Genomic DNA, 18,037 nt, shown 5'->3' with positions numbered 1-18,037 from the left:
TGAAATTGGAGGCATAGGCTTTCGATTTCCCCTTCTCCTTTTTTTTTTTTTTTATTATATTTCTTTTATTACCATAATCGAGAAATTTGGCACCAACATATGCAACGAATTATTGGTTTAAACATTGTATAATGAAATGCAAAAATGTCAGCTGCCGCTGTTATATATTGGGTAAGAATGTATTTTGGGATACTATCAAATGGTTACATTACTCTGTATCTTTTTCATTCAAACTCTAGTTTCTAATTGTATTTATAAATATATGAATACTCCTAAATAATGACTTCCAATTAGAAATGTTTGTGAGTCAAATCGCACCGGTCACTAGATTTATTGAGTTTTCTTTTTTAACAAAATCAAGTTCAAGTTCATTTAATTATTATTTAATTATTAAATAATATAATATTATATTTTAAATACTTTATAATTAAAACTTAATATAATGCATTATTCTAAAAAATAATAATAAATTACTCGTATCAAATCAAGTTTTACACGAGATAGGTTTTAATGCATAACTATCGTCTTTGACTTTATTTTGTTTGTTATTTCTCATGACGTTCTAAATAATTTGCTCATCACAAATAATAATACTTCATAATTTGATAATTAGATAATATTTATATAATCACTATACAAAATATATGTATTAAGTTCAATATTTTGAAAACAAAAATACCTTGATAAATTAAATTTTATTAATTAAAAAATATATTAATCAATTATTAATTTATCAATTAAATAATATCTCTATTAATTAAAAAATTTTCATGATTAAAAGTATTAATTCATAAAAGTTTTATTATATTTTTTTAAAAGTAAAATACTCTCATGTCTCTAACTTTTAATCATAATTTCACACAACCCTATTAATTTTCGAAATTAAAAATGAGACACATAAGTATAAATATTGTTAACAAAAAATATAAAAAGACTAAAATGCTTTTTCTTCTTTCTCCCATATTTTTTCTTTCAAACATTGTGGCCTCCCAACAACACTCTCATTCATCAGTCGACCACTTATGGCAGGCGCTCCCCAAGGGAGGAGAGCATCTATCTAGTGCTCCTCTTTTTGATAGAGAGTTTTTTTCTTCTTTTTGCAAGAGAAAAAAATTAAAAATAAAAAATTATAATTTATACTAGAATAATTTTTAAAATTAACGAAAAAGTAAAATTATCTTTTTAATATTATCACATCATCAAATAACAAAAATATTAACAGTTACTAATGACTGAACTTATATATTTAACAAAAAATATCTTTTTAAGATGTATTGTTTATTTCAAAAATTATGGCAAGCCAAATTCCTGACTAATCTTACTAAAAAAACATGAAAAATCTGAGTTTAATTGTGTACAAGCTTTATCTGTTCCATATTGTTTTCAGCCTTAGCAACCAGTTAGACTCCCTATTTTGTATGCTTTGCTTCATCATTCAAAGGTGATGTTGCTTACAATGGGGGGTTGAGAAAGAAGAAAGCCAACAATTTTTATGAGCAAGAATGGAAGGAAAAGGCAATCTTCTCTTACTTGCTACCAAATAACATGCTAATTGCCTTCTTATTTCTCTCCATAGACAGACTTGTGCCCTTCTTGTTGAGCTTCCCAACAATCTGTAAAGTAAAGCTAGATGATAAGTTGATACTTAAGGTGGCAACTGAGTTTGTGAGAGTAACTTGCATAGGGTGTCGGTGAGGGGTTTTGAAATCCAAAATCAGAAGATGTTATGCTCGACAACTCGTCAGCAAGGTCATGGCAAAAATAAGCGAGAAAGGGACAAAAGAGACAAAAGCGCCTAACAAGCGCGTGATCCTGCAAAAGCATCTCTAGAAAATGACCCCTTTCACAATTACCTTTCACTTTCACGGCTCAAAATTACTGCAACCTGCAAATACAATGCCTTTTCTTTTTTTCTTCTTTCTTTTTTTTAGTAAAAACTGTCAAAATCATTCTGTGTTTTGAGTCTCTGTCTCACACTCGGTAGCAGAGCATCTGATGCTGCTGTTTCTCTCTTCTCCCATCTCAAACCCCTATACAACCCCTACTGTGCTCTCTCCTTGCACGTTTCCCAGTTTAACATTTGGCAGAACAGGATTCTAAGACAAAAAGGCACATAAACGCTGCAATGGGATATTTACACTACAACCCCACACAACAAAGACTCAACATCAAAGTCTTTCAACGTTAAGACTACACCTATTTCTTCTTTGCAACTTAGGTAACTTGCAAAAAAATTAATAAAGAATTCATCCTCTATATATTTCACCTCTTTCCTTTTTGATCTTCTATCTTGGACCAGAGAGTTCCATGGCATAGGAATCCAAAGAATGTTCATCATCATCCTCATCCATTCCATTGCCAAACATGTTGCTTGATTGATCATGACTTTTCTCATCATGTTTCGATCCAGTGGCAGGGCGCGGCATGCTTTTGTTACTGAAGCTGTTAGGAAAGAGGTTCATGGTGGGATTACTATGATTATGCGATGCTGCCCACTTCTCAGCAAGCCCATCACCTTCGAGCATCCGGACCACTTCGGACATTTTTGGACGGTGGGCTGGAAGGTACTGAGTGCATAGCAAAGCCACTTGCAGCATCTCCCCCACTTCAATCCTGTCATAGTTGCTCCCTAGCTCTCTGTCCACCAATACTTCCACTTTCTTTTCTTGCTGAATCTGCCTCACCTGTCACAACAAATTGCAAATGTTTCTCCATCAGCTTTATTCATATATATTTCTTTTCAAGCTCTTAGCTGATTCCAATCTATTATTGTGAAAAACAACTCAAGTTCCTAATACATCTTTCCCATAGTGTATAAGAGGAGATACTTTTACACAGGTAAATTTTCATTCACATACGGTAGTAACTATACTATGTTGATATGATTGCAAGGCAAATAATGCCCCTAAGCAAAGTGGAAAATTCTAGAGCTCAAGTGCATGTAAATTGTGACTGGTTAATAAAACAACAGCAGCAGGGGTCCTAAACCGAAAGATTTTCCACCAGAATTATCCACCATCACTCCCTCGCCAGAAAAAAGGAAAAATCTTTTTCTCCCTCTTTCTTATGGTGCTTGTTCCTTTTATCATTAGGTATCACAAATCAAAGTTGGCAAATGCAGTAGAAATATTCCTTTTGAATCTTAAGACATAGTTGAATCCTTTTAATTGCTTGTCCAACAATTCTGTATTTCTGTGTATCAACGTTGTGCTACAAAATTGTAGCTCAAGATTGCAAAGGCATAGGAATTCTTTAATGCTGGAATACAGTGGAGGTCAAAAGATAAACATACATCAAAATGAGATGCTATCACCAGGTAGCTCAAACTAATATGAAGGTTAATATACATGCAGAAAACAAACTAGCTAGCCTGATCAAGATATTTTTATGTGAAAAGGCCTTATGGTCAAATGCATTTAGAACAAAATCTCATGATCAATACCATATTTCTTTCAACATCTAAGGTGCCTACATAGGTTTTGAGTGATCAATCAAAACGACTTAGTGGATATTAATTAAAAGCAAAAGTTTAGCTAATAATAGTTGCTGAGGAAACTAACCCACTCAAGCATTGCTCCTTTCTGACTAACTGTTTTACCAAACTCAAGAGCTCTCATTCCAGTTATGAGCTCTATCAAGAGAATGCCAAATCCAAACACATCAGTTTTCTCCGAAGACTGCCCAGTTGAGAGGTACTCTGGTGCAATGTGCCCAACAGTGCCGCGGACAGCGGTGGTGACATGGGAATCAGCATGATCAAGGAGCTTTGCAAGGCCAAAGTCACCAACAATGGCTTCACAGTAATCATCCAGAAGAATATTAGCTGCCTTCACATCTCTGTGGATTATCTTTGGATCACATTGTTCATGTAGATACAGAAGTCCCCTAGCTGCTCCAATAGCAATCCTCTTCCTTGCATTCCAGTCTAGTGACGGTTTTCCTGCCAAACCAAATTCATTTGCATTAGAGGTATGCTATATTACAGTAAAAAATTCACCTCCAAACTTAATAACAATACTTTTCTTTCTAAAACTTGTTTGGGTCTTTGTGCAAAGCCAGTAGATAATGGCTTTGTCATTCCCAACCCTAGACTTCGGCCTATTCTGCAGGTCAATTTTAGTTTGCACACCATGTTAAAGAAAGCAATTAAACCATAGCAGCTATGAAACTCAGAAAAGCTTATTTGGCAGACAGATGTAAAACAGATGAACTAAATGCAGACAATAAATACTCCCTCTTGGTATTTATAATATCATATACAGCTGAACTTAAAATAAAAAGAAAATATAGTAACAGCTTATTATTTCAATTTATAATTGGAAGAAATTACCAACAGAAAAGGGGGATTTTAAGAATTAGCCAAAAAATGAAAGCCCTCTAAGATTTAAAAAGTCCACAAAATTAAAAAGAGAAAACAAACTACTCCAAGCACGGTCCCAATCCGCAAAGGCTGGACCTTAATTCTTGGAATTTCAATCAATTGTGGTCCACTGCAATATTAGACACTGGAAGTGAAATAATACAGTGATTGTGCAGTTATCTGACAAAATAGGAAATTAAATTGTCCAACATGAAAATTGAATTAAAGAACTTTAAAAGCTAGCACCAACCTCTGAGCCTGGATGCCACACTGCCATTAGACATGTAAGGGTAGACAAGAAGTCTCTCATTAGAGGTAGCACAATATCCAATTAAACGGAGCAGATTCCTGTGAACTGCCAGGCTGATCATCTCCAACTCAGTCTGGAATTGTGACTCCCCAAAACTTCCTGTCATGTCTTTTAGCCGCTTCACAGCCACAAGAGCTCCGTCTCCTAACTTTCCCTTGTATACATTGCCAAAGCCACCAGTGCCAAGTATGTTCTTGGAGCTGAAGTTGTCTGTAGCAAGCTGGAGTTCCCTGAAAGTGAAGTTTCTAAGGTTGCCTAGGCTTATGAGGCCCTTCTCTTGTTTGTCTGCAATAAAATTATGACAATGTTAAATCACTTTAAATAAATATACAAAGAAACTTTTTAACAGTATTGACTGTTGTCACTGACCAGTAATATTTAGAATTGTTAGCCTTTTCCGTTTCTTTCTATGCCAAAGTAGTGCAAGTGTTAGGAGTATGAGAGAGGCAAAGCTGAGGCTGATTCCAAGTGCAATTGCTAATTTCTTGGATTTTTGTTCCCCTGATTTATGAGGCAAAAAAGCAACATATACAAACCATTAACAAGGAGAGGAAGATTAGTTGTGAGAGTCACAGGATGGTTTGAAAAGAGTTACCATTTGATGAGCCCAGAGAAACTGAAAGGGGAACAGCATTGGGTGATCCAAAGCAGAGTTCAGGGGAGCTGCTTCCACAAATCAATGGATTCCCCACAATACTACAATCCACGTACCAAAAAGCAAAATTAGAACTAAATGATGATAGTAATTGACAAGAGAGCCGAAGCAAAGAAATCATACTTGAAAGTTCTGGCAGGGAACTTGGGTACAGATCCACTGAGATTGTTATAAGACAAGTCCCTGAAACACCAATAATCATATTTTGAACATTGTAGCAGTGTACAAAAAAAAAAACACATAACAAGATAGAGAAAAAAATGGAAAAAGAAAGAAATTCAAACTCACAAGAAAGCAAGTTGAGGGATTTTTGCTAAAGACGCAGGAAAAGGCCCAGACAAGCTATTGTTGTTCAGCCTCCTATTCTCATTACAAGACAAAACAACGCAGAATCTAAGATGTCAAACATAGTTACAAAACAAAGAAATCATAAAGAGAATTTGCAAATATAAAGCCATATGATTTGAATGTACATGAATATTGTCATTCTAGTTTAGGACCCCCACCCTAAAGTCTTGTCAACTAAAGTCTTTAAAAAAAAAACAACTATTTGATTAACATGACTAAACAAGAAAACATAGGACTCAAAGTTCTGTTTTCCCATTTTTTCTCCTCTACTTTTCTTAGCATACAAACAGGAAATAGAGAACTATTACAGTAAAATACTCACAGGTATTGCAAACTATTTAACTGTCCAAATGACCCTGGAATTGCACCCCAAAATCGATTGTTAGATAGATCCAACGTCTGCAGCTTTGGAAGAGTACCAAGCTCGGGTGGGATTCCACCAGATATGTTATTGTTTTGCAACAACCTTCAAATTCACAGCAGCAATTTAAAACATTAAAAGAAAAAAAATCAGTATCGAAGACATATAGATAATAGACAAATGGAATTATGCAAGTAATTCTAATTCAGAACATTCATGTTGAAGAACTTAAACTTTGCTTTGAAAAAGGCCTTTTTGTATAAAACCAAAACAACAGGGAAAAAAATGAAAAATCAGACAAGAGGAACAAAAATGTTGTGTTTTCTTACACTTGGCGAAGATTGGTGAGATTTCCTATCGTCCTAGACAAAGTCCCTGATAAAGACTGACTTGGAGCTCCCCTGGAAAAACCCATAAAAATGAAAAGACTAAAACAGTTTAGCTTAAACGTACAATGTTTTCAAATGAAGCAAACATTAGAAAACAGGGAAAAAAAAGGAAGAAGAGCTAAAAAGAAGAGAGACTGACAGGCCAATAACAAGATTTTCAGAAGAGCAAGTGATCATAGCCCAGCTACAAGGATCAACAGAGTCTTCATCCCAGTTGTTTAACACTCCATGTGGATCATTCAATTCTGTCTTTATACTAATCAATGCTTCCACTATAAACCCCTCAAAAACAACAGAAAAAAATCAAGCCCCAAAAAGAACGGAAACTTTAACATAATCCAAACGAATACAAATGGTTGTAGTTTTCATTTGTTTCATTTACCTTCATGGTTTCGAGGCTCGTAGGACAAAGAAACATTAGCAGAAGAAAGAAACAAGTCGAAGAAGAGGAGCAAGAGAAGAAAAAGACTCATATTTTTTTTATGACACGATAACAATAACAATGCCAGTGCTAGTGAAAGAACAACATTTTCTCTGGTTTTGGTTTTTGGGTTCAAGGCAAACCAAAAGAAAAAACTTCTCTTTTGTTTCTGTTTTTCCCTCAGCCCGGCTTCCTTTCTTGGGTTCTTAACTCAGTCCCTCCCTCTTTTCTCAGTCTCCAAAAACAACAACTTTAATTTTCTACTATACTTACAAATATATTATTTAACTATACAAACAAAGTAAAAGTCTCTCCTTTTCTTCTCTTCCTATATATATATATATATATATATATATATATAAAAGGAGCACTGTGAAAAAATCAGGTGGGTGATACGGGCTGTCAGGAAGAGAGTGTGTGTGTGTGAGTGTTTTTGTGAGCAGAAATTGAGAGGGACGTGAATACTGTAAAAATTTGTACCCACTGGACTGCATTGCCCCTGAGCTAACATGCGCCTTTAATTTTCCTTTTTTATTTTTGGAACAATAATTAATTAATAGTTTGATTCACTTTTTTCATGTTACAGCCAAAGCATAGAGGAGGAAAAAGCAGGGGGAGAGAATCCAGAACCAAAAATGGAGAGGGGAGGATGGTTCTTGCTTTTGGGTATTTGAGTGGCCTATTTCTTAATTTTGTTCCAAGGTTTGCTTTTCCTAGAGCCTACTAACCTGCTCATCATTATCCCTACCCCTTTTTGTTTAAGTACTAAAGTATAGTTTTTTTATTTCTAGAACTAGTTTGATTCTATTGGATGTGAAAACTGACATGAAATATGCCTGCAGGGGTTCATTGTTACCCTGGCTGCAGGAATAAGAAGAAAAAGATTACTTTTTTTATTTTCCTTGGGTGGTGTAAAACTATTTCCAACATTTGTTACTTTAATCAACAGTGGTAGAGGTGTGCATTATCTTTTTAAAAAAATAATATATATATATATATATACACACTTATTATGTATAAATAAAAAACTCAGTATTGGATTAATTTGTTTACATATAAAAGTTGTTCATGTGGCATAGTACAAGTCCTTGTGGAATTGATGGCTGCTTGGTTTTTTTCTGAAGTAGCTGGAACAGCTTTGATGCTTTTCTTTTTTGTTTTATGGATGCCTCCCCTTTTGGGTGCTATAGAAGAGCAAGCATGCATGCAGTGTGCATGAATTGAGGATTATCTAAACTGTAGATTGCTCAGATAGGAAAAAGAGAACAACAAAAATACAAAAAAGGAACCACCCCGAGGCAGAAAGCTTGCTTTTTCTTCTAGGCCTGTTGTTGATATATCTCAAATTTGGCAATAGCAAGTTGCTCTTCCTTTTTGCCTAGATGCAATCACAAGTTGCTTATATTATATTCTTTGAAAATTATTGACTTCATCCTTGACTATACCATGTTGTATTTTTTTTTTTTTAAACGGTTAAAAGATGGACGATTCAAGCAAAAACATAGAACCAGAGAAAGAATTACCTTGCCCTTATTTAATCCCCCACTGCTTTTATTTCATGATTTTGTTCACTCACCGATATTCGACCATTTTCCAAAATAACATGCACCCCCTTTCCCTTAGGTCCAATTCAGGTGTATGACGATCAAGTATCTTGAAAATTGAACTACCTCCAAGTGTTTATCCCCGAACTCCTAATTCACACATTCTGCCTGCATGGTCCAATTGCCCTCCCACACTTGACTCCATTTTCTATTAATTCTCTTTACAAAGTATTATCTATTTTGCCATGATATATACATGGAAAGGCTATTTTATCATGGGTGCAACCAAGTATGCTGTTTATGGGCTTTCTTATCTTTTACAGGAAAATTATATTCTCTATCATCTAAAATCTTATGCTTGTGCTGATCAATATTTATATCTTTAACTCTATCCTATAGACCTTTTTCTCTCATAATATATGAAAGATTGAAAGGTTCTCCATTATGGTTGATACTGTTGTCATCTGCACATCCTGAGGTAGGGATGTAAATTCGTTATTTTTGAAGTATTTAACCTCAAAATCGTTTAACTATCAAGTATTCGAATCTTATTAAACTTTGGATAAAATTGCAAAACGTTATCTAAAACCGAATCTTGATAGTATAGCACTATCTGTTAATTATCCAAATCTATTAAATACCCGATTATACAAAGTCAATTTTTTATATATGGATACCCATTTAATAACCTAAACCTGAAACTCGAATAAAAAAATATTTTATATTAATTCATGTGCAAGTTACTAACAATTAAAATTTAAACCACAAAAAATTATAAAAAAAAAAAAACTCAAACAACAACAATAAAACATAAAAAAAACCATATAATTGTAGCATCTAACATCATATTCAAATGTAGCATACATCAAACATCCTAATAGAATCAAATATAACCCAAACTTAAAACAAGTATTAAAAACCTAACTAAATATAAGATACCTGAACCCTATGTTATCAATTTAGATACCTACAGATACATGTGCAATATCAACCCGTTTACATCCCTATCATCCAAGACTACTACTATATATTAAATTCAACACTAAAATAAAATATTCCTATTCACCATTTGTTTAATTTAAATATGGTTTTCTTCTCAACTTTGGAAATTTCCTTTCTATTCATAATATATAGTTGTACTAGTGGATAACATAAGTTTGTGAAGAAAATCATTGTAGAAAATGTTTACATGGTAAATATACTTTTGGTAGGAGCAAAATCATAAGAAAAGGTGGGTGATGATGGATTCTTGTGGATTTGGGGGGAGGAATGGAATTGGGATTATGATTCTTTAGGGAGTTCAACACTTGTTCAATAATTAGAGTCACACATTACCTAGTGGACAAGTAGGTGTCATTCTCATGCAGGATGATGCTTTATCCTCGCCTCTTCACATATTCTTCATTATGTTCCCTTCGATGTATTCATCAACGTTCAATGAGAAGAAAGCTCATTCGTGTTTTATATATATCCCAAAATAATATAAATTCATTTTTCTTTTAGTGTAATCCATGGTAGCTGTGACTTTTTATAAATATATCATTTTTGTTTATAACCTAAAAAATTTACGTTCATCGGTCTCCAACTTTTAAAAGATTTCACAGTCATCCCTCTCCGTCGGTCTATAGTCAAACAATTAATAGAAATGTCCATCCGAGCATCAACGTTGCCTGATGTAGACACGTGGCAGGCTCACTGCGGGTTCCGTAGTCAGTTAAATCCTGCTCCAGAAGTCAATCTACCCCACATGGCCAACACACGTTTGGATTTCTTAAACAAGAACTCTTACCCCACTCCCACATTTGACGTCTCATGCCACGCGTCTGCATCACGCCACCTGGGCTGACAGGGGGCACTTGCGTGGATATATCTAATTAAATTTAATCCCTTTTAAGTTTAAATAAATAATGAAGCACAAATTTGATTCTTTGAGTTTAATCCATTAGATTAAGTAACTTTCTGACATCATCTCTCAAAGAGATTTCAATCATCTTACAAACTCCAAGCTAGTGAATATTCTATGGCCTGTTTGCCCTTTTTACTTGTACGCCCTCGTTCTTTGGCTGAAATGGGCTGTAAGGCTTAGCTCAATTCTTTCCTCGTGTTTAATTCCCAGATTATACCATCAGAAAAACATCTTTTTTTTTTTATCACTAATTCAATTTCAACTTACATTCAATAGGTCCAAGCCTCTCACTCAAAATCCATATATTCAACTTTAATATTCTATATATGGTTGGCAACTTGGCATGATAAAAAATTATTAGGGCATCCCAGCAAGATCAATACGAGCAAAAGATTGTGACAATATTCTAATAAGAAAGGAACCCCGTGGACCAAAATGAAGAAAAGCTGATCAGCCAATTGAATAATTACAAAATCTCTTCCATCCAAACTCTTTAAATCCTTATACTAAAATGAACACCCATAAATGATAAATCAGAAAGTCCTGTTTTTAATTATTGTGTAACGCTAACATGAGTACATTTACCATGCAAAACCTTTTAAACTAAAATGGGGACGACACCCACCTTCCAAGGAAACTCACAGAGTCCCATAGTGGGATGCTCGTAGCAAACACCCATCCCCATGAAAGCAAAAGTTGAAAGGAGAAGCAAAGAAACACAAGGGAAGTGAATCTTTTTCTTTTGCCTTCCCAAAGAAAAAGCCCACCACAATCCTTTTGGTTACAGAGATGTGTATCCAATTGCACTTGGCGATAGGCGATAGTATTTTTAAATGGATTATAATAATAATAATTGTTTTATCCCCCTCCTAAATAAGTATAGGAATTCTAAACAAACAAAACCAAATCTTCGTTGGAGTGCGTTTATTCTTCCATGCCTATGGAATTGATGCTTCCACGTTAGATGTTATTTTCAGTGCCTGTAAAGAAAAAGATAAAAGCAAAAACTTATAAAAAAGGGCCAGCAAAAGAAAAACAAGTCCTTATAGAATTGGAAAAAGCAAAAGTTAAAACGCCCGTGCCTTACCTCTCCTGCAGCCTTTTTGGGACCCACGGTTTCCATCCCTAATATATAAATAAATAAATAAATATATATACTGGTTTCAGCTTCTGTATGGTTACTCATACCAAAATAAGTGTTTTTTTTCTTCTTTTTGATCACTTTTTGCTATGCCATCCTATGAACCATGACAAAAAATAATTGACATGATATGCCAAAAATATTTTAAATTATTAAATAATATATCATGTTTTGATTAATAATAATTAAATAATAATTAATTAAAAATTTTATTTGATTAAAAATAAAAATATATAAATTTAATTGAATGTAATAAAAAATAAAACTTTATTTAAATTTTTTAAAAATAATTTTAAAACGTTTTAAAATATTATTTTAGAAAATAAAAAAATTAATATTTAATATATTAACACTGTATAATTAAGTAAAAAAAATATCATTGCTCAACAAATTTGAGTAAAAAATAATTTTATTGAGACTTGCCTTTGATTGTAATTAATAAATGAAGCATTAAGGTTAAAAATTCGAAGTTACAAGCTCACAATGACAGCAAGTAATAAGGGGTATGGTTGTGTGGCTTGACAAGAGCACCAAATTTCATAAGTAATGCAAGTGCGATTTTGTTTTTGATTTCTGTTGGTATTCTTTATGTTGGTAACAAGGTGCTTTTATTAAACTTACACACTATGATTACATTACATAAAAAGAGATCATTTTTTTCCAATCGAATAAATCTATCTTCCTCTTTTCAAGATTCTAAAAATAAAAATTTCTAATTTAATTACTATGATTATTAATAATATTCAATAAATTGAACTAAAATGGAAGTGTAATAGAATCATTTTTATTTAACTTATTTTTGCATTATTTTATTTTTTAAAAATTCATTACTTTTATCACTCAAGCATTGAATTAAATAAATATAAGTAGTATTATTCTGAAAACAGAAATGATATCATCTAAATAGTAGCTGTTCCTAACTTTTTATATAAACTCTTTTATTTTAGTTTTTCATTAGACAAAAGAGGCTAAATGCGTAAATTGGGACTAAATGTTTGAGCACTTTTTTAATTAAAGGTCAAATGTTTCAATTGTAATAATTAATTTTTAAATATTTTCGATTTCTTATAATTAAGAGTCAAGTTAACAGGTAGATAGAGTGTGTATTACATGCAATAAAGAATCCCGTGAGTTGATGACATGACATGTTGAGAAATATTATTATTTTTTTTAAATGTTATTTACTCCATATTGAAAAATATGGTGTTATACATAATGTTTTAAAATTTAGTTGTCACTTTTTGTGAAAAAAATGTTATTAACACTATATTGAAAAATATAGTGTTACACATTATGTTCTGAAATTTAATTGTTACATATTATGTTGAAAAATATAGTTGTTATGTGTCATGTTGAAAAATATAATTGTTATACGTCATGTTGAAGATTTAGTTATTATACATCATATTAAAAATTTAATTGTTACATGTCATGATGACAAAATTGTTACACATCACGCTATAATTTGAATCGTTTTAACTTGACAGAAAAAATATTATGACAAAACTACCATTTTGTATCCCACACAACAAGTCAGTATTCACGTAATGCGCGTGTCCTACATGCATAAAACACCTCTCACGATAGCTCTTAATTATAAAAAACTAAAAACATTTAATTTTTAATAATTATAATTGAATCGTTTGACCTAAATTGATAAAAATTTAAAAATTTTGGTACCGAATTGAACATTTAGTAGACAAAAGAAGAAGAAAAGGAAAGGTCTTCCAGCTGTTTCAATCCCAACTGAACGAGATTTGGAAACCGTGTTTAGGAGAATCTGGATGATGGAAACCTTTTTGGACTGATGGACCTGTACCAGGTACCCCATGTTTTTCCATTTTTTTTTTAAAAAAGAAAAGAAAGAAGAACAACTACAAACAAGTTGTGCAGATATTATAGCTGTCAAGAATGTTTTCCATGTTTTATTCTTCATGTCATTTTCGGAGGAATATTAATAAGGATTGCCATTATTAAGTTATGGATATATCTATGACTGTTTTGCTATAAAAATCATTAACCACACCATCTCCTGCCATCTTTAATCTCTTCATTCTCTGCGTTTTTTATCTTTCAAAAACGTTACATGCCAATTGCCCTGAACCTTGTGCTTTTCTTCTGGGACTTCTCTTTCAATTCAAGTGAATGGCAACGAAAGCATAAAGGTGCACTGAAAAGTGGTCAAGTTACATCCAAATCACATCCATTTGCATTATTTAAATGCTTTCTCATTGTACGACTAATTAATCCACCGCTGGATGGCCCTATAAACCAATGCTTTTTACGACATCTACCCCCTGTTGATTGTGGAAAAACAAAACAAAGTTGCGTTCAATTTCCCAAAATTTATATCTAAATCGTACGAAAACTTCATCTCTACTCCAGGCCACTTGGTGACTAAAGCTGAATTGAATATCGCAAATCATATGCAAATCATGAAAAATTTTGTACACGAGGTTTAGGTCCTTGCTAAATTATTCTGCATGTACTAACGTTCCTGAAATCAAGGTTTCATCCCTCTCAGAGATTTCAATACAAATGTGTTTTCTAATCAGATTGAGAGATTCTAAATGGTTGGTTTTAATGCTAGGATCCCACCATCTACGGATTCCAATCTATGATTAGGGTGCAATGAACAATTTTTTTTACTTTTTTGCCTAAAGTGGAATAACAATTAGATACCCAATTGTATTATTCATCCATCAATCTGTCCCCATTGCCTGATAGACCCTCCTTGACCATCAAGAAAAACCTTTTTCTTTTTCTTTTTTCAAAGATGCTTCAGCAAATCAAACAATTGACAATTGAATGTGGTTGGAATAAAGATTGCATTACTCCACATTTTTATGCCAGGAATCATGCCTAAAGATGGCTATTGATTTCAAAATTAACTGCCACTGGTATCCATCATCTTTAAATTATCCCAAACAATAAAAAGATAATTATTATACCAAGTGTTTTTAAACCAACTGTGTTCAAAGCCTATTCACTAAACAGGCCTAGACGGCTTACCAAAAGATGGGTCTGCACTGCAAGCTCCTGAAGATTTTAGAGATGGGCTCAGCCTCTGCGGCCTCTCGAGCACTTATATTGATAGCCCAAAGTTGCTCATGACTTGGTAAACGAAACTACCATATTGGTTTTCCAATTGTTTCCTCCTTCCATTTAAATGTTTCCGATTGTTTCTTTGAAAAAACAAAAGAACAAGCAAGTTTTTTGATTATTACTTTTTCCTTTTCAATATACCAACGATGTATAAATTACAAATTGAACCAATCTAATAAATCAGTGGAGGGATGACAAACCAATCAAAAGAACGATTTCTAATTTTTTTCTTTTGAGTAATTCAATTTACAAATCTATTTTGTTTCTGTGACAATGTAATTAAAATTGATCGACTGTGCAACAAATATTCCCTCTATAACTTTTGTTTCCTAGCTTATTTTGATTTCTGATTCCTCGAACCTTCGAATAAATTCCAAATTATCGAATTCAATAAAAAATTTACTCCACTTCTTTATCTTGATGAGTTCACAGGCAAGCCGAATAGTGAGGGCTTATGCAATCTGCCCTGACCCTACTTGGGCAAGGAATTCATGCCATCAACAACCAGACACCCATTGAGATGATTGATCAAAGGACGCATCACAATTCACTTTGAAGAAATTTTTTTTCTTTTTTCGGGGGGGTGGGGGGTGGAGCCACCACCATGTTCCAAATTCTTTGCCAATGTTGCCGAATACGATTTTTACAATCATACATCCATAACTAAAGCAGTATACTCCTAAATGTTAAAGAAAAGTGATGTATATAATATATAATAAGCATAATTTTCAATTTTTCTATTACTAGTAAGTTAAAAAAAGGAAATTAGAAGTCGCATTACTATCAAAATTTAAAATTTCCAATTTAAAGGTCTAAAATTGATTATTAGAATGAGAGTTAGAATTTATTAAATAGAAAAGGGAAATTGTCATTCCCTCTAAAGAGAGAATAACCATTTGTTGCTAAAGTATGATTGATACAACTAATTGAATTAATTATTTTTCATCCCATTTTAGACGAAGATATGTGATTTCAGTTTTTGGGTTCAAAATTTAGAATTAGCCATGGTTTTCTCTTGATAAAAATTTCTAGCAGCACAAGAAAATATCACTTTGAGCAACTTATCTAGACATAGACAAGTAAATAAAGAAAATGGGAGTAACATAAACATGTACAAATGGCACGAGGTCGTAAGGGCCCCCACAAAGCTAAACCTAGAAACAGCCCAGGCTGGGAACAAATGGCTTTCACAGATAATTTTGATTGGCCCCTGTGGAAATTCTTTTCGAAAATTTTGCATTCGACAGAGCTTACTTTGCGAGTGGAGTTCATGGTTTGCAGCTGGATGAAAAGACGTGGGAAGGGGCTTAGCTCCACACCAACATGATTTTGACACTTTCGTACATTTTTTTATGGAATTTTTGGGCATTTTACGATTGCTATTTTTGACTGTAACGATTTATTATTGTTTATATATTTTATTCAATTCCAACTGAATATATAATATTTTCAACAGACTTTTTCATCGAAAAAGTTTCGACCAATTTCTATAAAATTTTATATTTTTATGTAACACGTCACTAAACCAAGATTTTTTCAACTAAGTTTTTGATAAATTTTCTGTCAAAAATTCATCAATAATATCGTTTTTCAATGTATTTATAACAAAAAAATTTCACAAAAAATTATTAAAATTTTTGCAGTGCAAGCTATCAACTTCCCATTATTATTTTTGTTGGGAGTGAGGCAGAGAATTATCAAAGAACTTGGCAAACAATTCTTTAAAAGAGACCCAAGCAAATGGATGGTGAAACTTTCTGGCCATTGGCTTGGTTAATATCTTCTTCGTCCAATCTTTTTCCCTTTCTTTCTTTAGGCTTTCGCATGTAAAGGACATGTGCTATTGTTCTTACGATCAACAAATTATGTACTTTTCTTCCAATAAAAAACATCAATAGAAAACCCAAAAACTCATATACTATATGATAATAATGTATGTAGCGGTAGTGGGTGCTGAGTCTTGGCCCAAGAGGATGGCATGAAGGATAATAGTACGGACAAATAAACATAGAATAAATATATTTGGCTACCTTATAATATATAAAATGATTAGCAATTTATAAATTCGAACTCTTAGAATTGGATATTCTCGAGCCCCTCACTATCCATTTGACTCAATTTGATGGCAAGACATTTCATTAACAATCGTAATATCTTGCAGATTGCTTCTAGTGGTTTTTCTATTCACATAAATCCAAATCGTTGCTAAAATAAATGGAGGGGGGGTGGAAACACTAGTCGCCTTGCTTGTTGGATTATGCATGGGGATATGCTCCACTTTTTGTGATATTATGTTTTGTTTGTTTCCCTCTCAAAGGCACGAGGTGTCTCCCGTGGGTTTCTGCAAATACGGGCCTACGCCTTTAGTAAAAAGTTGCAGATCTAATGATGAACGCTATCCAGCAAATTCAATCATATTCAAGTCTTAGATAATGCATTCCCCCCTCTATCTATTGTGGATGGATTTCAATTAATTTCTGATGTACTTGACACTGTGATTGATCTTCAATCTTCTAATACTTTACTTTAAAGTAAAATGCTTTTATTTTTAAAATTAACAAGTAATTCACAAGTCGTATTTTTTATGACATTTGTTAATATTAATTTTCGATGTCTGTATTAATTTACGATACGTCACAATGAATATTTTCTGATATCATGTATATTTATTTTAAAAAAGAAGTTTTATTATTTTTGATTTCTTTGTCTTCTGATTATTAAAAAAAAAGGAACATAGTATATGGCATCGTGGAGAAAAAAAATACATAAAATTTGATATTGGTGTCACCACTGAGTTCATGTAGCAAAAGATAAGCAATGTGGCCATGCATATTGGTTGAATATTAATACCCTAAGAAGCTAATGAGTCAATTATATGTCGCTTTGCCAATAGGTTAAGTTCACGCATGCGCAATGCCACAAGGGGCACATGCCATTGATTACTCTCAACTTTGAACCCTAGGATTTTTGGACCAGCTTGGCTTATGTAATTTTTTTAACTGGTAATGTTGTTTGCTCTTACATTTTAAATACTCATAAATAATACGAAAATAATAATGAATTTATGAATATTCCATATATGGTATACTTTAGCATTCTCTTTTTTAATTAATGGTCCACTATAGGCTAGTTATGACATTTGTTTTATTTAGGAAAAGGGACATGTGTATCTGTTACTAAATCAAATGTTCCAATGCAATACTGACATTATCAAATTTCATGTAGTTTGCCTAATGTTAATTAGCTATTTTCCCCAACATTATTTAGCTCAAGGGCTTTAGATACTAATATTTGGCAAATATATTGACTCTCAAAATACAACGAGTTCATCGACATACAAAATTATTAAGAATTTACATATATTGATGTAAAAATTATGAATTATAACTGAAAGTCAACATTCTTGAACAAAACTTTGGGATGTATCTATTCATAAATTTACGTATGTTTATAAAATAGTGTCGTAAAGATAATATTTGGCATATATAAGATAGTTA

The 18,037-nt window shown here is 32.8% G+C and overlaps 1 protein-coding gene across 1 annotated transcript; it reads right to left on the bottom strand.

The window, feature by feature from the left end:
• Nucleotides 1-1,825: 1,825 nt before the first annotated feature.
• Nucleotides 1,826-7,115, bottom strand: LOC18589044 (protein CLAVATA3 INSENSITIVE RECEPTOR KINASE 2-like). The gene is made up of 11 exons (XM_018127807.2): nt 6,806-7,115; nt 6,563-6,695; nt 6,364-6,435; nt 5,996-6,139; nt 5,614-5,685; nt 5,449-5,508; nt 5,266-5,366; nt 5,040-5,171; nt 4,611-4,955; nt 3,561-3,940; nt 1,826-2,684 (listed from the first exon to the last, which is right to left on the bottom strand). Exons 1-11 carry the CDS (start codon nt 6,894-6,896, stop codon nt 2,286-2,288), a joined length of 1,929 nt encoding a protein of 642 aa, XP_017983296.2. The 5' UTR covers nt 6,897-7,115; the 3' UTR covers nt 1,826-2,285.
• Nucleotides 7,116-18,037: the final 10,922 nt, after the last annotated feature.

Source organism: Theobroma cacao, chromosome 9 (genome assembly GCF_053813885.1).
Source record: "Theobroma cacao isolate CCN51 chromosome 9, ASM5381388v1, whole genome shotgun sequence".
NCBI lineage: Eukaryota > Viridiplantae > Streptophyta > Magnoliopsida > Malvales > Malvaceae > Theobroma > Theobroma cacao.
This window is presented reverse-complemented; position numbering and strand designations above follow the sequence as displayed.

Coding starts and splice junctions, on each gene's coding strand:
- LOC18589044 (XM_018127807.2), bottom strand. CDS start 6,896: ATGAGTCTTTTTCTTCTCTTGCTCCTCTTCTTCGACTTGTTTCTTTCT. Junction 5,686..5,995: donor TTAAATAGTTTGCAATACCT/GTGAGTATTTTA, acceptor TAATGAGAATAG/GAGGCTGAACAACAATAGCT. Junction 2,685..3,560: donor AAGGAGCAATGCTTGAGTGG/GTTAGTTTCCTC, acceptor TTGTTGTGACAG/GTGAGGCAGATTCAGCAAGA.